Genomic DNA, 22,057 nt, shown 5'->3' with positions numbered 1-22,057 from the left:
TATTTACCTACTTCAAAGTTCCTAATAATTGTTCTTGTACATTAAATTAACAGCTTTCAAAACATACCATTGTAGTGTAAAAACAAAATCCTAAGTTCCTTCATGGATTGAACACCCTCTTGACCAAGGTGAACCCTGGAGAGAGAAACCTTAAAAACTGAGTTCCTAGCCATGACAGCATGGGAGGTTGGACAAACTTCATGATATCCTCTTTGTTTTGCAGTGTAGACAGAACAGCTGACCAGCATTAATGTTAAAAATGAGATCATAATACTGACAAAACGGACTCTTTGTGGCAATAATGTACCAAGACCTAAGGCAATGCCAGATAAAGTTTAAGTCACACACCACTACACTTAAAGAATAGACTATGTTCTAACTGCCGTAGGTTTTCCTTTTTCTCTAGCAGCTAACCAAGTACTGGCCTCATGATAAGCAATATTAAAACAATTGTAGCTCACCACCAGACACTGACTAACTGACTCTCCCTGTTTCACAAGCCATAACTACAGTTTTGATTGGACAAGAGACTGATCTTAATAATTTTCTTCTGACAAGAAGATCACCAACCAGGACTGGTTCTGATGGGTTATAAAGGATGCGCACTTGAGTGCCTTTATACCCTGAAAAGATCTTTGGGTGTTTAGGGCCTGACTGTAAAATACTTAAATGTTAAGTCGCCACCCCAGAATGAACATGGCTCATATGTTATATGCATGTTTGTTCAATACACATGTCAGGACCACCTTTATGCATGATCATAACTCCTCTTGTAAGCTGTTGAATGTGTATGTTTGGCCAATAAGCTCAGCATAAAGCTCCTCTCCCAGCTCCTCCTCCTTCAAAGTGCCTGTTTCTGGTCATTGCGGGAGGCTGTGCTTCCCAGCCTGTGGGGATGGCCACCTTGTAGGCTGTAACCCTTTACAAGTAAAGTCTCCTTTTCTAGATTTGTAGATCTTGTGATGTTTCAGTTGATAATAGTAAAACTTTATCCTTGCTATGATAAACATACCTTTATACCTTTATATATTTCAGTTGATATAGAATTTTTTTTTTTTTTTTTTTTTTTTTTTTTTTTGCGACGGAGTCTTGCTCTGTCACCCAGGCTGGAGTGCAGTGGCGCGATCTCGGCTCACTGCAAGCTTCGCCTCCCGGGTTCACACCATTCTCCTGCCTCAGCCTCCCGAATAGCTGGGAGTACAGGTGCCCACCACCACAACTGGCTAATTTTTTGTATTTTTAGTAGAGACAGGGTTTCACCGTGTTAGCCAGGATGGTCTCGATCTCCTGACCTCATGATCCACCCGCCTCAGCCTCCCAAAATGCTGGGATTACAGGTGTGAGCCACCGTGCCCTGCCCCTAGATCAGATCTTCTTTACAAGATTTTCCTTCACTGGATAATGTGGAATAAAAACAATTGTAGAAACTTGGTAATTTAGAGTTTACCAGTCTTTTCCAGTTTACATAACCTCTATATTATGGCTCAGTGTCTTTGGTATAAATGCTTAGTGTCTTACATTTCTCTCACCCACTATGATTCTCTTTAAAATGGTAATGGGTATAATTGGATTGTTAACACTATGAATAAATGCTTGAGGTGATGGATACTCTATTTATCCTAATGTGATTACACATTGTATGCCTGTATCAAAATATCGAAGATAACTCATAAATATATACACCTAATATGTATGCACAAAAATTATAAAATAAAAAAATTTAACAGATAGTAATGGAATTTATGGAGGGTTGGTTTTATAATCTTGGAATATCAGGGTCCATGATGCTGGTGAGATTTGGGAAAAGGGAGGATCATGGATCCACATTCATTCTGAATCTTCCTTGGTTTCTCCTAGAGTGACAAATTGTTTCTTCTCTGGATGTGTAACCCCTGAGTCAGTTCTATCTGATGCTTTGAGACATCATGCTGGTACCTACGATTAATGGCTGTTTGCCAAGACCATTTGTCTTGCATTAAAGTTTTCCTACATTGCAGGCTCTTTATTGTTCAGTAAAGTTTACCGCAATTGCTTGAAAAAGCTTTCCCAGTTTTATAATCAATAACATTACTTCATAAGAAGTAGATGCTATTTTAAAAAATTAATGCAAGTGCCTTTTTTCCCTTCAAGTATTGGGAAACGGGCAAAACTGTCTCCGAAACTTTTTAAAAAGTAAAAAATGTTTTTAAATGAAGTGTTAGTTTTTAAATACCTACAAAGTTCTGCTGGATTAAAATATGTATTGGGTATCAGTACCTTATGAGTGCTGAACATCTGCATGTCATCAGGTCATTGGGGCCAGTCAAGATTCAACCAAGGAAGATAAACCAGTAGGAGATATATATTATGAGATTTCTTGCAAGGAACTGGCTTATGTAATTGTGGGAGATAGATAGGCAAGTCTGAAATCTGTAGGGCTGGATATCAGGAAAGGCAGGCTGGAACTTCGGGGCTGAATCTTCTAGCCACAGGCAGAATCTCTTCTTTATCAGGGAAGCCTCAGTTCCACTCTTAAAGCCTTTCAACTGACTGGATCAGGCCCACTCAGATAATCTAGGATGATCCTCTCTTACTTAAAGGTAACTGATTATGAACTTTAGTCACACCTACAAAATACTTTTACGGCAACACTAAGATTAGCCTTCAGTTGAATAACTGGAGACTTACCCTAGCCAAGTTGACACATCAAAAGGTCATCACAGGTCTCAAAATGTTTGCCCCCAGAGTTTTTCCAGTGTTGCTCATGATCTAATTTTCTGTTCTTTATCCCTTTAATCATAGGGATTAACTGTGGATATTTACCTCATATCTTTGGATATTTAAATGGTTGACTCTAACCTACAAGGAAGAGTTAGCATAGTCAGTATATTCTAAATGTGGGAAATGCATGTGTATATAAGTTGTACGTAATGCCATTAATACTCTTAGGCTTTGTTTGCTAGTTCAGACTTTATGTTTAATAAGAGCCTTCCAAAGAGAAATCTCCTCTTGATTTAAACTATAACTAAGAAACTTCCATTTATGTTCAAACAATTTTTAGAATATCATGAATAAGTTATTTATTGCTGACTTTTTCAGCAGTCTGCAGGCCAGCTCTGTGCTGAAACGTAATTTAAAAAAACATTTGTATGTACTTGTTCCATGCTGTGCATGTATAATTTTTGTATTAAGTTCACCTCCTTCTTTTCTCACTGACCCACTGCAATTAAAGTAGTATTTACTTTGCTTTGCCATATCATGATTCAAAATCAAAGACTTCATTTAAAAAAAAGAGAAAAATTTTAGTTAGGAAACATCATTGCTAAAGAGACATATTACTTTTATAACTTTAAAGGAATTGAGCAATTCTTTTGAGTGTGAGTTACAATAGCAGTTATGTAACAATTGCTGTCATTTTTACATTGCCATATTAAGAAGCTAGATAATCTTATTAATTCACTAAGAGGGTAAACAGTTCTACCACAGATGGATTGCTTCATACTTAATTGTTCAGACTGGGTCATCCAGATGAAGCAGAGTAGGCTAACTTTAATTTTTCAAAGGATGTTATAAATATGAAAGCAACAAAGTGCTCAATCTTCAGAAAGAATTTCTGGGCTCCTGAGAATATGTCAGGGATCCCAGAGGGGTTTACACTTCTCCTCACACTGCCTTGAGTATAAGAAAAAAATAGAAAGTGACAGTATTTCATGTGTCCTGATGTGAATTGAATATTACTTTGAGTTTGAAATAATTGCTGTGGAATTAATCTCATTATCTTCCTTGATTGTCATTGTTCTGAAGGTTCCAAGTGATCAAGCATTATTTTAGTCAATAATAATAGTAATTAAGTGTAAAGAGTTGGTGAAATTTTTGCTACTTTAGGAGCTGCTACCAGGGTTTCTCGTGTAGTGAAAAGAGAACAGCTTTTATTCTAGTGACTGAGAAGTTTGGATGTGAATGCATTCCTCTGGAGTCTGGAGGTCAGGAAGCACTAAAGCTTCAGAGAAGGGTTCTAAACTACTGAGCAGAAAGGAGAGGAATTTAATTGTTCTAGAAAGGGACAAGGAAGAATGGAGTAAAGAGAAGAAGGAAAGGGAAGGGGGAGAGAAAAAAGGTTGAGTTGGGGAGATGGTGAGAGGCCATATACATGGAACAACTTGTCACCCCCTAATCATTAATAAGTGTGCTAATCACGCCTATAATCCCAGCATTTTGGGAGGCCAGGAGGTCAAGACCAGCCTGGCCAACATGGTGAAACCCCATCTCTACTAAAAATACAAAAGCCAGGCATGGTGGTGGGCACCTGTAATCCCAGCTACTCAGGAGGCCAAGGCAGGAGAATTGCTTGAACCTGGAAGGCGGAGGTTGCAGTGAGCCACAATTGTGCCATTGCACTCCAGCCTAGGTGACAAGAGAGAAACTCCATCTCAAAAAAAAAAAAAAAGTGTGCTAAACTCACGGAATACTTTGTGTGTGGTTTTTTTTGTTTTTGTTTTGTTTTGTTTTGCTTTCAATTAATATACACCACCAATGAGTTTCCATCTGGGTTTTATAGGGTATTAACCCAAGACAGTGCACAGATGGCAGGAATTGGGCAGGCAGACGGGGCCTCAACTATCCTCTAGGTTATTTATATTTGTTTGATCTTTTAGTTTAATTCCACAGTAAACCTGTAGGCTGAGAATAATTATCACCCCACTTTCTAGATAAAGCAATTGACCCTCAGAAAGTGGTAGCTTGGCCTCGACACCTATCTCTTCAGTATAGCTCCTCTGCTCTTTCCCTCCACATTCTCTGCGTTCTTGTGAGTCAAAACAATTATTTCAATAAGCCCTGTGGCATTCTCTCCCCTTGCAGTAAGTTTGTACCTTCACTTTCAATGTGATTTGACATTTCTCACATGGCCCCTAGTTTAGAGAATGAAGTTGCTATATCAAAGTGGCATCTTGCCAACGACCTTCTGAGGCTGCAGAGCCATGATGTCAACAGAATTCTGTTTCATGGGCTCCTTGTGCTACACAAAATGGTTGTTGGCTCTAAGCAGTGAACTTTCATTATTGGAGGAAGGCTGATGATTTGAGGGTCAAGCTGTAGGTGAGAATGAGATTATGTTTCCTATAAAAGTCTCCGTGGTAGGGAAGTTTGTGCAAGTCTCTCAGAGTGTTTTGGACAATTTTCTTCTTTTTTTATTGTCTATATACAGGTCACAACTAGCTTTCAAAACAAGTTCATGGTCCAGAAAAAAAAATCACAGGTAGTAACAAAAGGGCAAGGTTAACGTCATTCCTGCCACTTAAATGATTATTTTAGATTGAGATATATTTATTGTGTGTTATATGGGAGTACTTCCCCCTTGCAAAAGGGTTAAAATACAAACTTGATGCTCACAATCATAATACAAATTAACGAATGCACAGTTAGTTAATTTCGAAGTTGATGTGTTTAGAAAAATACCGTGGGTGAAACTATATGCTGCAAAGTTTGATTCAAAATCTCTGTCCAGTTATCTGTAGCAAGACTTCACTGATATAATGGCCATATGTTCTGCTTGTCACATGCTATCATTAAAACACTCATTAAAATGCATATCTGGAGAGCCAGATGTTTCATTTTTATTATATACCATTTTCTTTCCATTTACAATCCATATGTGCTTATCTAATGGTTAAAATTTTGTGAATTTTTTTTACATACTTTTGCATATGCTTTTTATCTTTAGCTACATATTTGTAAAGAAGCATATATGGGTATATGCTTACATCCACATAAACACAGCATATGTTTACATCCATATAAACACATACAAAAATGGATATATTTGAATGTGGACTTGTGAATTTATCCTACTCTATTTGTACATTCTCTTGTTCAAGAGTCAAGCTATCAGCTACCACTATACATGCCAATCAGTTGTTCTCTTTCATTTCCCCCTGTACCTTTCCTTCTCTGCTTCCAAAATATTACTGATCAGGCTAGGCGTGGTGGCTCACGTCTGTTATTCCAGTACTTTGGGAAGCTGAGTCGGGTGGATCACTTGAGGTCAGGAGTTTGAAACAAGCCTGGCCAATATGGCAAAACCCCGTCTCTACCAAAAATACTAAAAATTAGCCAGGCATGGTGGTGCATGCCTATAATCCCAGCTACCAAGGAGACTGAGGCAGGAGAACCACTTGAACCTGAGAGGCAGAGGTTGCAGTGAGTTGAGATTATATCCCTGCACTCCAGCCTGGGTGACAGAGCAAGACTGTCTCAAAAACCAAAACAAAATATTGCTGATCAGTTAGTGCTTGAATGAGACTTTTCAACTAAAATGTTTGATTATTTATTTGAATTGAAATTATTGACCAGTTCCTTTACCCACTAGCCTTATGCTTTCAAAGTAATATAGTAGTAGTTGCACATACGAAATGGGAGGCGGATCACGAGGTCAGGAGTTTGAGACCAGCCTGACCAACATGGTGAAACCCCATCTCTACTAAAAATACACAAATCAGCTGGGCATGGTGGTGCATGCCTGCAGTCTCAGCTACTCAGGAGGCTGAGGCAGGAGAATCGCTTGAACCCCAGAGGCAGAGATTGCAGTGAGCAGAGATTGTACCCCTGCACTCCAGCCTGGGTGACAGAACAAGACTCCACCTCAAAAAAAAAAAAAAAAAAGAAAGAAAGAAAACCTGTGTGTTTCTCAAGATTGAGGGGACAGATAACTGGGTGATTTATTTTTCCTATAAGTTGGAATTTGAAAATACTAGAAATGATAATTTTCTAGCTTATTTAATAAAATTAATCTTTCCTTTTTTCTTTTTTTTTTTTTTCTTTGAGACAGAGTCTCGCTCTGTCACCCAGGCTGGAGTGCAGTGGCCAGATCTCAGCTCACCGCAAGCTCCGCCTCCCGGGTTTACGCCATTCTCCTGCCTCAGCCTCCCGAGTAGCTGGGACTACAGGTGCCCGCCACCTCGCCCGGCTAGTTTTTTGTATCTTTTAGTAGAGATGGGGTTTTGCTGTGTTAGCCAGGATGGTCTCGATCTCCTGACCTCGTGATCCGCCTGTCTCGGCCTCCCAAAGTGCTGGGATTACAGGCTTAAGCCACCGCGCCCTGCCAAAATTAATCTTTTCTAAGACAGTTTCTGTTGTGCCCAAGAGAATGCATGCTATAGAAACCTTTACTATTGGGATATTCTTTTTTTAAATTTCTCTGGGAACAGGTCAGTCATCAAAGACTAAAACACATGCAAAAATTGGTTTGTTGTATTTTTTCCATAAAGAAACAAGTGATAGTAGATAAATATACAGATTTGTCTTGTAAGCTGTTTAAGGTTTTATGAGGGGAAAAACATAAATTGAGAAGAAAAAATACTATTTTTCATTTTCATTTTTCCTTTAAAATGGAGACTTGATTATTAAAACTTATACTGCAAAGAGGAGGAGATGATCTTTCTGAATACTCTACCCCGTATCTTTCCATCAGTTGAATAGGCTGGCCAAAAAATTCCAAATTTTAGGGGTGTCAGTTTTTTCTTAGCCTCACAAGATTACACTACACATGTAGTAAAATTAATTAATTCAACATCACCGGTTTAAGAAAATGATTACTCACCCTGAGTGAGTGGATGAGTAATTCTTCGCAAGATGGGAAATCACCCTGAAATTGCCATACTCACATGGCTCAATGTAAGATAATCGATTGATTTATCAAACTTGGTCTCTGACATGCCTGTGTTATTTGTGATGAGGAATTCTGTGCCATTGAAATCACCTTGGAGGGATAAGGTGCTCTGTAACAGCTTGGAGTGAGCGAGACTTTGTAAAGCTCCCTTGAAATATGTCTTGCTTTCAGGTTTTGTGGATCAGATTTTTACCAGTTGCTTCTTGACACAATTCTTTTGTCTACATTATCATTGGAGTGTCTCAGTGCTGATAAAGCACTTGAAAATCCTGAATCTGATACCTTCCTCACACCCACCTGCTTCATAGCCTCAGTTATCAATGTCTTACATCGCAGGTGGATCTTAGGTAATGAGGTATTAGCAACTGGTGCCTCATTATTATAATCCTTGGGTGGAGTCTCATCCTTCTTGTAAAAGAAGGATGCTGTTATTTTTACCATGAGTTAGCTTCGATTTCCCAACTTGTTGCACATTTCCACCTAGGTTAAATGCGTGCACTTGCTGTGTTTTCTTACCCATGCTTGCTTTATGAGGGCCTGTTGGAGAACAGGCTTTGCAGACACAGAAACCTGGGTTCAAATTACTGTTCTGACACTCATTATCTGTGTGACCTCAGGAAGTTACTTGTCCCATGCATCTTCATCTATACAGTAGGTATAATAATGTTGACCTCACAGGTTTATTATAAAGATCAGGTCCTGTAGGTGATGAGTATCCATTGCACCTTAATGTAAAAGTAAGTTAATGGTAAAAAAAAAAAAAAAAAAAAAAAAAAAGAGTTGTCACTGATACTATACACAAAAACCAGTGTTGAGGTGAAGGAGTAAAATTATAATCTGGTTGCTGTTAAAATTTCTGAACTGCTTTACATCATCACTAACTCAATTCACTTGTTTTTTCTATTCAAAAAAAAAAAAAAGGATTTCAAGTCTCAATTTCAATCAACGTCTCATTCTACTAACATTTTCATCATCCCACAGCATCGGCTTTATCATACTCTCTCTCTTAAGAAGAGTTTCCAGGAACGTTTCATTCTAAATCCACAATATGATATCTTCTCCTCCTTAGCTTTAGGTCCCTAACTCTCCAACTTTATCTTCTACTTTATCTTCAGACCAGCTCTTAGATTTAGCTGGGTCAGAATTCTCACCATTCAGGAATATAGAATTTATCTCGAAATCGTGGTGTTCCATGAGACATGGTCCCTGTACTCAAGGGGCTCAGAGTATGGACAGAGAGACAGACTGACTATAATAGAAGGTAATAAGGGAGTTGACTATCTGTGCGAACAAAGCTTTATGGGAAAACAGATGAAGGGGTGATTAATTCAGCCGGGGGTGGGGGTGTGGTGGGTGGAAGTGCTGGAAAAGGCTTCAGAGGGGAAGTAACACTTGAGTCAGTCGTTTGAGAATGAGCACAATTTCATTTTGGGCAGAGGGAACAGCATGACCAAAGCCTGAAAGTGAACAGTCCTCATCTAAAGTATTCTAGCAGATGGCAGGAGGGATGGCTGAAGGTGGAGAGACAACTGATGAAGCTGGCAAGAGCCAGGCTGGGAAGTGCCGTGAGGCTCTATCAAGAAGCCTGAAAGAGCATCCTTCCTTTTCCTGAATTCCTGGAGCAACTACTCTTTGTGCACTCATTTTGGCAATAATTTTTCATGCGTGTACTTCCAAAAAAATCTCTACAAGTGATTTATAGGCCCCCCTAGAGAAACAGGGAAAATCCCTGATGTTCATTTGTTTCTCAGCTCTTTCTGTGAAGTGTAATACATGGGACTGGAGAAAACAGAGCATAGAGACTAAAAGTACAGAAACGAGGTTCGAGTTCCTTCTCTGCTGTTCCCACTGTCCTCACTGCTAACTAGGTGAACTCCGGCAAGTTATGGCACTTCTAAATATCACTTTCCTCCACTGAAAAGGGGAATAATGGCAGTTTCTATATAATAGGACTCCTAGGATGATTCAATAAGTCCTTAGCAAACATTGCTACCCAATTATTTAATAAGAATTAATTGACCACTTACTATGAGGCAGGACCTGTGTTAGATTCCTTTTTTTTTTTTTTTTTTTTTTTCGGATGGTGTCTCGCTCTTTTGCCCAGGCTGGAGTGCAGTGACACCATCTCAGCTCACTGCAACCTCTGCCTCCCAGTTTCAAGTGATTCTCCCTCCTCAGCCTCCCAAGTAGCTGGGATAACAGGTGCCCACCACCACGCCTGGCTAATTTTTGTGTTTTTAGTAGAGACAGGGTTTCACCATGTTCGTGAGGCTGGCCTTGAACTCCTGACCTCAAGTGATCAGCCCGTCTCAACCTCTCAAAGTGCTGGGATTACAGGCGTGAGCCACCGCACCTGCTGAAGGGCCAACTCTTAATGCTTTAACGGATTTTGCAAGTAGAGTCTGGATTAGTCAGGATAGGTGTGAGGATCAAAGGGGAGCTTCACCCTACTAGCCTTGGCTCCAGTATTTTAGTCAATTACATTCAGTAGCAAGTATTGAACACTAATGATATATAAAGTACTGTGATATAGTCCGTGTCCTCAAATAACTTGTCTTGTAAGAAAAATAAGACATACACAAATAAAAATAATGCAAAAAGTTTAAGTTCCTTGAGAGAGGGCAACAAAGAATGATGCTAGACTCAAAGGCAAGAGAATCTATTCTATGGGGTATATCCAAAAAGGTTTCATTGAAGATGTCAACTTGGGGATAACTTTGAAAGGCAGGGTCTTAGAGAGGGAGGAATGTATCATGGAAAGAGGACATAGAAATATCTTGGATCACCCTGCGTCCCCTTTCACTATAAGAGCCTGAAACAATGTGGCTTGCCTGTAATAGACATATGAATCTCCACTCGCGAATTGACTCCAGTTTGTCATTTATGTCCCCTACAGCCTACCTTTCCTTTTCTGCACTGTGTTTAACTGAGTACACTGTGATGAAAGGTGGGACCTGGTCAACATAGTTATTCCCCCAAAATCGAAACATTCAACTTTAGGTTAAAGACGGATACTTTCCCTAGTATATCTAATGATGGGCTGAGGCTCAGAGCTTTGCAGCTAAGCTATGGCCTTATTGATTTAAATCATTTTAATGACACTTTAATATTAAAGAGCCACTGGGCCCAGTGTCTGTGAAATGCTCTCTGTGCCTTGCCTCGGCTAGAGCAGACACTGTGTGCAGGAAAGAAGACAAGAGAATGTAGGACAAGTCCTACTGGCCTGGCAAGGGTCCCACCCCCTAATTCCTGTGACGCATCCAGTGCAGGTGACATGCTCTCTAAGGTGTGGATAGGCAATTAATTTCATGGAGAGTAGGAGGTGTGGGTTCAGCTGCCGCTTTTTTTTTTTCTTTTAGGCATTATCTGAATGATCCTCATTCTCTTTTGAGTCTGGACTTCGTGCAACAAGCAGCACCTGGATATTATTTTAAAATAAGCATAAGCCACCCAAAGATACTGATCTGGGTCCTTCTTTTGGAAGAAGCGTTGATTGAGAAGTGCCTCTTGGTTAAGGATTAACCACAGGGAAAAATCCAGCAGAAACAGAAGAACCGTGGGTTTCTTACCCCAGCCCTCAAGGAAGCTATGCCGTGAAAGGGGTACTGATACACTGATATACAGCAAGTTGGACGGGGCATCAATTCTTCATTTGTGGAGTGGAGAAAAGAAGAGGAGATCTCTCATTTGGGGTGTTTGAAGGATGGCTTCCCAGTTTCATCAGCTTCGGATCCTGGTCTGGAAAAATTGGCTAGGTGTAAAAAGGCAGCCGGTGAGTTAAAAAAAAAAAAAGTGTGGAAGTGTGGGTCATGGGGCAATAAGCCAGGTAATCCTAAAAGGTGAGGTTAATGAGAAGTAAAAACAGAAGAGTTTAAAGGCATTTTCCAAAGCAGGAAGTAATATATTTAGAATTCATCCCCCTATCTGTCTTATAGCTAATGGAGCTAGTCTTAACATGCCCCAAAAAGCAGGCTTTTGATTTCAGTAAATTAAAAGAGTAAATCAGGACATGCCCTGGGTGAAAAAAAGAATATGACTTGTTACTGGCTGAACTGGAACATTGAATTCTGGGTTCAAGCCAAAAGGCTTCCAGAATTTTTCTTAACGAATTTAGTTAAAAATGGGATAGAGGAAAGAAGAGTATTATTTGAAATGTACAATAAATGGGAAGAAATATATTGGAAAACCAAAAGCCATAGAAAGTTTGATTGAAAGGTAAAATACAGAACAGAAATAGTTTGAAGGCTATTCGTATAGAAAAGCTACTGAGAAATTTTAGTATCTAAAAATCATTTACTGGGAATGCCAAACAAAAGTATGTGTATGTGCCATGTTTTAAGAATATCGTTGCATCACTTAGCTTTACTACTACAATCTGTCTTCTCTTGCTCATTGCAACGTCTTTTTTGTACTCTTACATTAATGTTTGCATTCTAATTACAAAGTTAACTATTAGATCCTCATCAGATGGCTCCCAGGATGATTGAGAATGGAACTGGTTTCTGGGAATTGTTATATATTCAAAAGAATGTTTGAAAATCAGGGCAATCCTAAAAGGTATTCAATATACTTTATTTTAAAGTGGTAATTCCCAGTCTTGAATGAGTAATGTACATATTATGCAAATAATATGCATCACAGAAACCAGCATTTTATCTATGCACCTTATCTCACTCTAGGCTTGCTTGGTGTGCCTGACACTTTACTTTAGTGTTTTGATGTGTTTAGTAAGAGGAGGACGTAGGTGTTCACTTACCCTTCTGAATTTTGTGGGTAGGGTTTTAAAATCCTAAGGCATGTGATTGCATGGGTGTGGGGTTTGAATATAAAATTATAAACTCATTGAATTTTTTGTTTGTTTTTTAACTGGAAAAAAAACACAGAAGAAAAACTCCCCATAATTATCACGTGGTTGATTCTGTGTGGCATTAGCAGGGAAAGGATCCTGGGTGTGTGGATGAGGTCAGAGGATGTGAGTTGGGGCCTCTGCCACTGCTCCTCATGTAACTTAAGTAGCTGAAGACAGTTTCTCTAAGCATTGGTTTTCCCACCATGATGTGGCATGATGAGTTAGATGTGACATGATTAGTTACATGTGCCATGAAGCCTGCCACATCTAACTGATATTGGGGGAAGTACCAAATGTGCTAATGTATTTCAAAGTGCTTTATAATGGTGACACGCTTAGCAAATAGATTAGTGAGGGATTTGAAGCAATGTGTGTCAGATTTTATGCAGATTAATAATGAAAGGAAATTCAGGAGAAGATACTGTGGGTAAAAGGAAGAAATCCACATACAGTAAAGTTTGTAAGTGATAAAAATTCAATAGCTAAAAACAAAAACACGGAGGAACTAAAATCTGTATGTGTTATTGTCAGTAACCTGAATGCTGAGGTCTGTTTCTTTTACAACTCTATTTTGTGTAAAAAAAGTTATAGGAAAAAAAATCCACCCAAATCTCAGGTGAATATGTTTGTTTTTCGTTGAGAAATTTTATCTTTAGAAATTTTAATGACAAGTCTTTTTCCTCATTTTGAAAGTAGTAGGTATATCAATTTTCTCCTTTAGGGTTTCTCTTCATTCTAGTCAGTGTTTGTTGGACATAGTGAAATATTTAGGGGAGATGCAAGTCAGATATATTAAAAGTTTTTCAAGCATGACATCTTGCATTATTCCCATATAGTCGAAACCCCTAAATAAACTCTGGTAACTATATTTTTCCTAGGGAGGGAGAATACATGAGCCGTTAGTTCATTTTGGGACAGGCAATGATTCAGATCTTAAGTGCACCTTAAACAAATGGAAACCAGGACAGATAAGTCTTCATGGTAGAGCGAGGTCAGAAAAAGTCCAAAATTTGGGACAGTACAGAAGGCCAACCTGAATCTATTATAACCAACCAGAGGGAAAAGAGAGACCTGTAGAAGATGGTGATGCAAAAGGAAAAGGAAGGACAATTCCAAGTGGAGGGTGAAAGGGCAAGGAAAGATAAATTTCCTTCACAGTTTCGCCTAGCATCAGCTCTGTCTCTCCATATTGGGAAAAATACTTGAAGACACATGTGGGAAGGAGATATGTGTGATAGCATTATGCTTAAAAAGGAAGAGAGGAATAAGAGGTTGGAAAGTTGGAATTAAAGATCTAAAGGGGGATAAAATGAAAAAAATTATATAATAGCAAATTAGAAGACAGACAAAATGTGAAATGAAGGTACATATGAATTTGAGAAGCGTGATTTTGTAGGAATTAGACTTGGTTATCCATCAAATAATAATTTAAAACGCAAGCATTTATATTTCTATACTCATAATCATTCTAAAAATTATACTTTCAAAATATACTTTTACTCACAGAAAAACAGAAATTAAGCTATGGACACAGGAAATGTATAGTCCTTACTTAACGGTAAAAAAAATGGAAGCATCACCACCATGACAACTTTGCCTAATTTTTGTTAGAAATTCCATCACAAAGCAAGGTGGTAGGAAGAACAATTCAAAAGGGAAGAAGTTAAGAATCTATTAATAGAGAAACAAATGACACATGAAAAAAGAAAAGAAAAACAAACATATAGTAAAAATATTAAGGTAGATTGGAGATTATTGAGGAAATGTGTTGATTATAAAAGTATATGCTGGGGCTGGGCACAGCGTCTCATGCCTGTAATCCCAGCACTTTGGGAGGCCGAAGCAGGTGGATTACTTAAGGTTAGGAGTTCAAGACCAGCCTGGCCAATATGGCAAAACTCTACTAAAAAGATACAAAAATTAGCTGGGCATGATGGCACACACCTGTAATCCCAGCTACTTGGGAGGCTGAGGCAGGAGAATCACTTGAACCTGGGAGGTGGAGGTTGCAGTGAGCCAAGATCATGCCACTGCACTCCAGCTTGGGTAACAGAGTGAGACTCTGTCTCAAAAAAGAAAAATAAATAAATTTTTTAAAAAAAGTATATGCTGGCCAGGTGCAGTGGCTTATGCCTGTAATCCTTTGAGAGGCCAAGGTAGGTGGATGACTTGAGCCTAGGAGTTCGAAACCAGCTTGGGCAATATGGTGAACCCTGTTTCTATTTAAAAATACAAAAAATTAGCTGGGCATGGTGGTGCATGCCTGTATTCCAAGCTACTTGGGAGGCTGAGGTGGGAGGATTACCTGAGCCTGGGAGCTGGGAGTTCAAGGCTACAGTGAGCCTAGATTGAGCCACTGTACTCCAGCCTGGGCAAAAAAGTTTGACTCTCTCTCTCTCTCTCTATATATATATATATATATATGTGTGTGTGTATGTGTATGTGTGTATATATGTGTATATATATATGCTAAAATAGAAAATGAGAAGAGAATTACAAACAGCTATACAATCTGAGAAACAGGATGAGAATAGCATAAGCTAAATATTTAGTTTGGCTATAAAAAAAGGGAATCTTTAATTTTGGTGGTGACTTCCCTCAAAATTATTCTTGGAGTAAATGTCTCTCTCTTTTCCTTGTAAAGTAAGATATCAGAATTCTGGAATATTGGGACATATATAACTGACTTAATTTTACAGGGTCCTAGAATGCTCAAGGGACTTGTCCAAGGTCACACAGCAATTTAAGGCTCAAAGGCAGATTTATCCAAGCATGAATTTATTCTTTCCATTACTTCCTGATGCTTCTCTGTTGCTCCCAAGTTGAGTTTTTTCCCTAACATTCTCTGATCCCTACTTAACAATTAGCCCACCAAAGAACAGATCATATCTGGTAAGGAGGCCTTAGAAATTGATGATATTTAATATTTGTGGTAATATCAATTCTCAATTGTATTGCCAAAAAATGAATATTAAAGGAAAATAAAGAAAAATACACTAAGTACTAACAGAAATGTTAGGTAATAGAGAAAGCCAACCAGGTGTAGTTGCTAACCTGCTGGGCTTGTAATTTAACTTTAAAAATAATGAAATAGCCGGGTGCGGTGGCTCAAGCCTGTAATACCAGCACTTTGGGAGGCCGAGGCGGGTGGATCACGAGGTCAGGAGATCGAGACCATCCCTGGCTAACATGGTGAAACCCCGTCTCTACTAAAAATACAAAAAACTAGCCGGGCGTGGTGGCGGGCGCCTGTAGTCCCAGCTACTCGGAGGCTGAGGCAGGAGAATGGCGTGAACCCAGGAGGCGGAGCTTGCAGTGAGCCGAGATCACGCCACTGCACCCCAGCCTGGGTGACACAGCGAGACTCCGTCTCAAAAAAAAAAAAGAAAAAAAAATTATAATAAAGAAATAATGAAGAAATACTCCAGCAGAGATGGTTAGCAATAGGAAGGCTTACCTAATGAGATGCTAGTTAATGACAGGAAAGAGCCCTGGGACAGCAAAGAGATTGCAGGCTGAAAGATTAGATAATATTAGAGTTTATCTTCCATTAAGATGACAAAGTCTATGAGAAATATGAGATTATGTAAAGTGACCAAACCTACACATTTTTGGAATTCTTGATAGAGAAGGAGAAAAGTAAACAACTTGAAAAACATATTTTAGAGAATAATTTAAGAAAATTTCCCTAATCTTGCTTGAGTGGTAGACATCCAGATATTACTAGACATTCAGATAAATTTAGAGAATACTTGTGAGAGTTTATGCAAGCCAAACATTGCCAACTCATATAGTCACCAGACCCTCCGAAGTCCATACTAAAAAAAAAAAAAAAAAATTAAAGCCAGTTACAGAGAAGAGTCAAAGCACCTACAAAGGACAACTGATTAGACTAACAGTGGACTTCTCAGCAGAAGCCCTATAACAGAAAAGATGAGGATCTATTTTTAGCCTCCTTAAAGAAGAAGAAATGCCAGCTGAAATTTTATATCCTGCCAAACTGAGTTTCATAAATGAAGGAGAAAGTCTTTCCCAGACAAGAAAACACTAAGAGAATTTGTCATCATTAGCCTGGTCCTACAAGAAATTTTCAAAGGATTTCTAAATATAGAAACAAAAGGACAACACAGAAAAAGATACATAAGTACAAAGTTCACAGATCTTGTAAAGCAGCTGCACAATAGAAACTTCAAAAGAACTAGCTAACAACGTTACATCAAGAACAAAATCTCACATATCAACATTAACTTTTAACATAAATGCCTCAATGCCCTGCTTAAAAGATATAGAGTGGCAAATAGGATTTCAAAAAAGACACAGCCATCTTCTGTCTACAAGAGACTCACCTACTGACTAAAGATGCATTCAGACTCAAAGTAAAAAGGTAGAAAAAGATATATCACACAAATGGAAAAGTAAAGCGAACAGGAATAGCCATTCTCATATCAGATACACAGACATTAAACCAACAACAGTTAAAAAAAAAGACAAATACATTGTGTAATGATAAAAGGTTCAATACAACAAGAAGATTTAACTATCCTGAGTATATATGAACCTAATACTGAAGCACCCAGCTTTGTAAAATAAATACTACTAGACCTAGGAAAACAGATTAGTAGCAATACACTAATAGTGGTGGACTTCAACACCCCACTGACATTACTAGACAGATAATCAAGGCAGAAAATCAACAAGGAAACTCTGGACTTACATTGGACTATAGAGCAAAAGGACTTAATAGACATTTATAGAACATTATACCCAACAATTGCAGAATATACATTCTTCTCATCTGTGCATGAAACATTCCCCAAAATTAACTGTATGCTTGTCTGTAAGCGATGTCTCAATAAATTCAAAAAAAATTGAAATCATATCAAGTATCTTCTTGGACCACAGTGGAATAAGATTGGAAATCAATACTAAGGAGAAACTTTCAAAACTATACAAGTACATGGAAACTAAACAACTTTCTCCTGAACAACATTTGTGTAAATAATAAAATAATGGCAGAAATTAAAAAAAATCTCTCAAATAAAAATAAAGACACAGCATACCAAAACTCCGAGGATATAGCAAAAGCAGTGCTAAGAGGAAAGTTTATAGCATTAAATGCTTACATCAAAAAGATAGAAAGATCTCAAATTAACAATTTAACATCATACTTGAAGGTACCAGAAAAACAAGAGCAAAATAAAATAAAAGCTATCAGAAGAAAAGAATAACACAGATCACAGCAAAAATAAATGAGATTGAGGCCAAAAAAAAAAAAAAAGAAAGGATCAATGAATGAAAAGCTGATCCTTTGAAAGGCTAAACAAAATGGACAGACCACCAGCTAGACTAAGGAAAACAGAAAGATTCAAATAAGTACTAGAAATGATAAGATGACATCACAACCGTTAGCAGAGAAATAGAAAAGATCATCAAAGACTACTATGAATACCTCTATTCACACAAACTAGAAAACCTAAAGAAGATGAATACATTCCTGGAAACATACAACCCCCAAGATTGAACCAGGAAGAAATAGAAACCCTGAACAGACCAATAACAAGTAATGAAATTAAATCAATAATAATTTAAAAAAAATCTCCCAATAAAAAAAGCCCAGGACAAGATGGATTCATGGCCAAATTTTACCAGAGGTACAAAGAAGAGGTGGTACCAGTCTTGGTGAAACTATTCCAAAAGAAATCAAAGAGGAGGGCTCCCTTCCCATCTCATTCTATGAATCCAGTATCACCATGATTATCAAAATCAGGCAAGAACACAACAACAACAAAAAAGAAAACTACAGGCCAATATTTCTGCTGAACATAGATGCAAAAATCCTCAACAAAATACTAGTAAACTACAACAGCACATGAAAAAATAATTCACCATGATCAGGGAAGCAAGGATGGCTCAACATACACAAATCAATAAACATGATCCACCACGTAATCAAAACCAAGCACAAAGACCATATGATCATCTCAATAGATGCAGAAAAAACATTCCATAAAAATCCAACATCCTTTCATGATTAAAAAAAAAAAAACCCTCAGCAGACTAGGCATAAATGAAAAGCAAATGCAACAAAGCAAAATTAGACAAATGTGACTTAATCAAACCAAAATGTTTCTGCAGAATAATCAACAGGATAAACAGGTAATCAACAAGATAAACAGACAACCTACAGAATGGGCGAAATTATTTACCAATTATGCCTCTGAAATGAATAATATCTAGAATCTATAAAGAACCCAAACAAAATAATAAGAGCCATATATGATAAACCCACAGCCAAAATCACGCTGAATGGGGAAAAGTTGAAACATTTCCCCTAAGAACTGGAACAAGACAAGGATGTTCAGTATCACTACTCCTATTCAACATAGCACTGAAAGTCTTAGCTAGAGCTATCAGGCAAGAGAAAGAAATAAAAGGCATCCAAATTGGAAAAGAGGAAGTCAACTTATCTCTGTTCACTGAGATGAACAGGTATATGCCATGATCATATACCTAAAAAACCCTAAAGACTCCTCTAGAAGATTTCTAGGCCTGATTAGTGACTTTAGTAAAGTCTCAGAATACAAAATCAACATACACAAATCAGTAGCATTTTTAATACACCAGCACTGATATATCTGAGAACCAAATCAGGAACTTAATGCCATTTAAAATAGCTGCACAAAAAATACCTAGACATATATTTAACCAAGGAGGTGAAAGATCTCTACAAGGAGAGCTACAAAACAGTGATGCTTTAATTTCTTTAAATTGTAGATAACACCAATAAATGAAAAAACATTCCATGTTCATGAATTGGAAGAATCAATATTGTTAAAATGACCATATTCCCGAAGCAATCTATAGACTCAATGTAATTCCTAACAAATTACTAACATCATTTTTCACAGAATTAAAAAAAAAAAAAATCCTAAAGTGTACATAGAACCAAGAGAAAGCCTGAATAGCCAAAGTACTCCTAAGGAAGAGGACAGATCTGGAGACATCACGTCACCTGACTTCAAATTATACTACAAGGCTATGGTAACTAAAACAGCATGGTACTGATACAAAAACAGACACAGATCAATAGAACAGAATAGAGAACCCCAAAATAAAGCCACATACCTACATCCGACTGATCTTCAATAAGGCTAACAAAAATAACAATGCAGAAAGGACACCCTATTCAATAAATGGTGCTTGGTAACTAGCTAGCCATATGCAGAAGAATGAAACTGGATCCCTATTTCTCATCACATAAAAAAATTAAGATGGATTAAAGACCTAAACATAGGACTTAAACTATAAGAATCTTAAAAGAAAGCCTGGAAAAACTTTTCTGGACATTAGCCTAGGCAAAGGACTTATAATGAAGACCCTGAAAGCAAATGCAACAAAGCAAAATTAGACAAATGTGACTTAATCAAACCAAAATGTTTCTGCAGAATAATCAACAGGATAAACAGGTAATCAACAAGATAAACAGACAACCTACAGAATGGGCGAAATTATTTACCAATTATGCCTCTGAAATGAATAATATCTAGAATCTATAAAGAACCCAAACAAATCAACAGAAAGAAAATGAACAACCCCATTAAAAACTGGGCAAAGGATATGAGCAGATATTTCTCAAAAGAAGAAATACAAGTGGTCAACCAACACATGAAAAAATTCTCAATATCATGAATCACAAGAGAAATGTAAATTTAAACACACTGAGATGCCACCTTACACCAGTCAGAATGGCTATTACTTAAAAGTCAGTGTGGAGCCCGCGGCAACTCCTGCTGTCACTGGACACAGATCAGGCAGCACCAAGGACATGACCTTGAGACCTGAGATCAGACACAGACCTTCTGAAGGAAGTGGAGTGCTCCTAAAGGATCCAAGAGACCCCTCCAAAACTGTGAGTGCCCTAATTGCGGAAGTGGAAAGGGAGACTCTCCTCTCCCGATTACACACCCCCACAGGAGAAGCTGAAGGCACTGGTATCCACAGCAGAGAGACCATAGACAGTTCACATCCCAGAACTCTGTGCAGACAACCCACAGTACTAGTCCAGAGCCAGGTAGACTAGCTGGGTTGCTAGACCCAGAAGAGAGACAGCAATCACTGCTCTTGGCTCACAGGAAGCCACCTCCACAGGAAAAGAGGGGAGAGTACTGCATCAAGGGAACACCCCATGGGACAAAAAATCTGAACAACAGCCTTCAGACAGAGACCTTCCCTCTGACCAAGCCTACCCAAATGAGAAGGAAACAGAAAACCAGTGCTGATAATATGACCAAAGAAGGCTCTTCAGCACCCACAGAAAATCACACTAGTTCACCAGCAATGGATCCAAAAAAAGAAGAAATCTCTGATTTACCTGAAAAAGAATTCAGGAGGTTAGTTATTAAGCTAATCAGGGAGGGACCAGAGAAAGGCGAAGCCCAGTGCAAGGGAATCCAAAACCTGATACAAGAAGTGAAGGGAGAAATATTCAAGGAAATAGATAGCTTAAAGGAAAAAAAAAAAACAAATAAAAAATTATGAAACTTTGGACAAACTTTTAGAAATGCAAAATGCTCTGGAAAGCCTCAGCAATAGAATTGAATAAGTAGAAGAAAGAAATTCAGAGCTCAGAGACAAGGTCTTAGAATTAATTCAGTCCAACAAAGACAAAGAAAAAGAAGAAGAAAACATCAACAAAACTTCCAAGAAGTCTAAAATTATGTTAAATGATCAAACCTAAGAATAACTGGTGTTCCTAAGGAAGAAGAGAATTCTAAAAGCTTGGAAAACACGTTTGCAGGAATAATCGAGGACCACTTCCCCGGCCTTGCTAGAGACCTAGACATCCAAATACAAGAAGCACAAAGAACACCCAGGAAATTCGTTGCAAAAAGATCTTTGCCTAGGCACATTGTCCTCAGGTTATCCAAAGTTAAGATGAAGGAAAGAATCTTAAGAGCTGTGAGGCAGAAGCACCAGGTAACCTATAAAGGAAAACTTATCAGATTAACAGCAGATTTCTCAGCAGAAACCCTATAAGCTAGAAGGGTTTGGGGCCCTATCTTTAGCCTCCTCAAATAAAGCAATTATCATTCAAGAATTTTGTATCCAGCAAAACTAAGCCTTATATATGGAGAAAAAATATAGTCCTTTTCAGACAAATGCTGAGATAATTCGCCATTACCAAACCACCACTACAAGAACTGCCAAAAGGAGCTCTAAATCTTAAAACAAATCCTGGAACCACGTCAAAACAGAACCTCTTTAAAGAATAAATCACACAGGACCTATAAAACAAATATACAAGTTAAAAAGCAAAAGCAAAATAAGGTACACAGGAAACAAAGAGCATGATGAATTTAATGGTACCTCACATTTCAATACCAACACTGAATGTAAATGGGCTAAATGATCCACTTAAAATATACAGAACCACAGAATGGATAACAACTCACCATCCATCTGCTGCCTTCAGGAGACTCATCTAGCACAAAAGGACTCACATAAAGTAAAGGGGGGAAAAAGGCATTTCATGCAAATGGACACCAAAAGCAAGCAGGGGTAGC

At 38.1% G+C, this 22,057-nt stretch overlaps 1 protein-coding gene across 1 annotated transcript in view; it reads left to right on the top strand.

Moving 5' to 3' along the window:
• The first annotated feature begins 11,209 nt into the window (after positions 1-11,209).
• The window catches only part of ABCA12 (ATP binding cassette subfamily A member 12), a 210,828-nt gene continuing 199,980 nt past the window's right edge, over positions 11,210-22,057 (top strand). The window contains exon 1 of the mRNA XM_028831081.2: positions 11,210-11,417. Within this exon, the coding sequence (XP_028686914.2) occupies positions 11,349-11,417 (69 nt within the window). The 5' untranslated portion in view covers positions 11,210-11,348. The remainder of the gene's footprint in view (positions 11,418-22,057) is intronic.

This window comes from Macaca mulatta, chromosome 12, assembly GCF_049350105.2.
Source record: "Macaca mulatta isolate MMU2019108-1 chromosome 12, T2T-MMU8v2.0, whole genome shotgun sequence".
NCBI classification, from domain to species: Eukaryota; Metazoa; Chordata; class Mammalia; order Primates; family Cercopithecidae; genus Macaca; species Macaca mulatta.
Note: the sequence above shows the minus strand (reverse complement) of the source record. Positions and strands in the feature narration are given on the sequence as shown.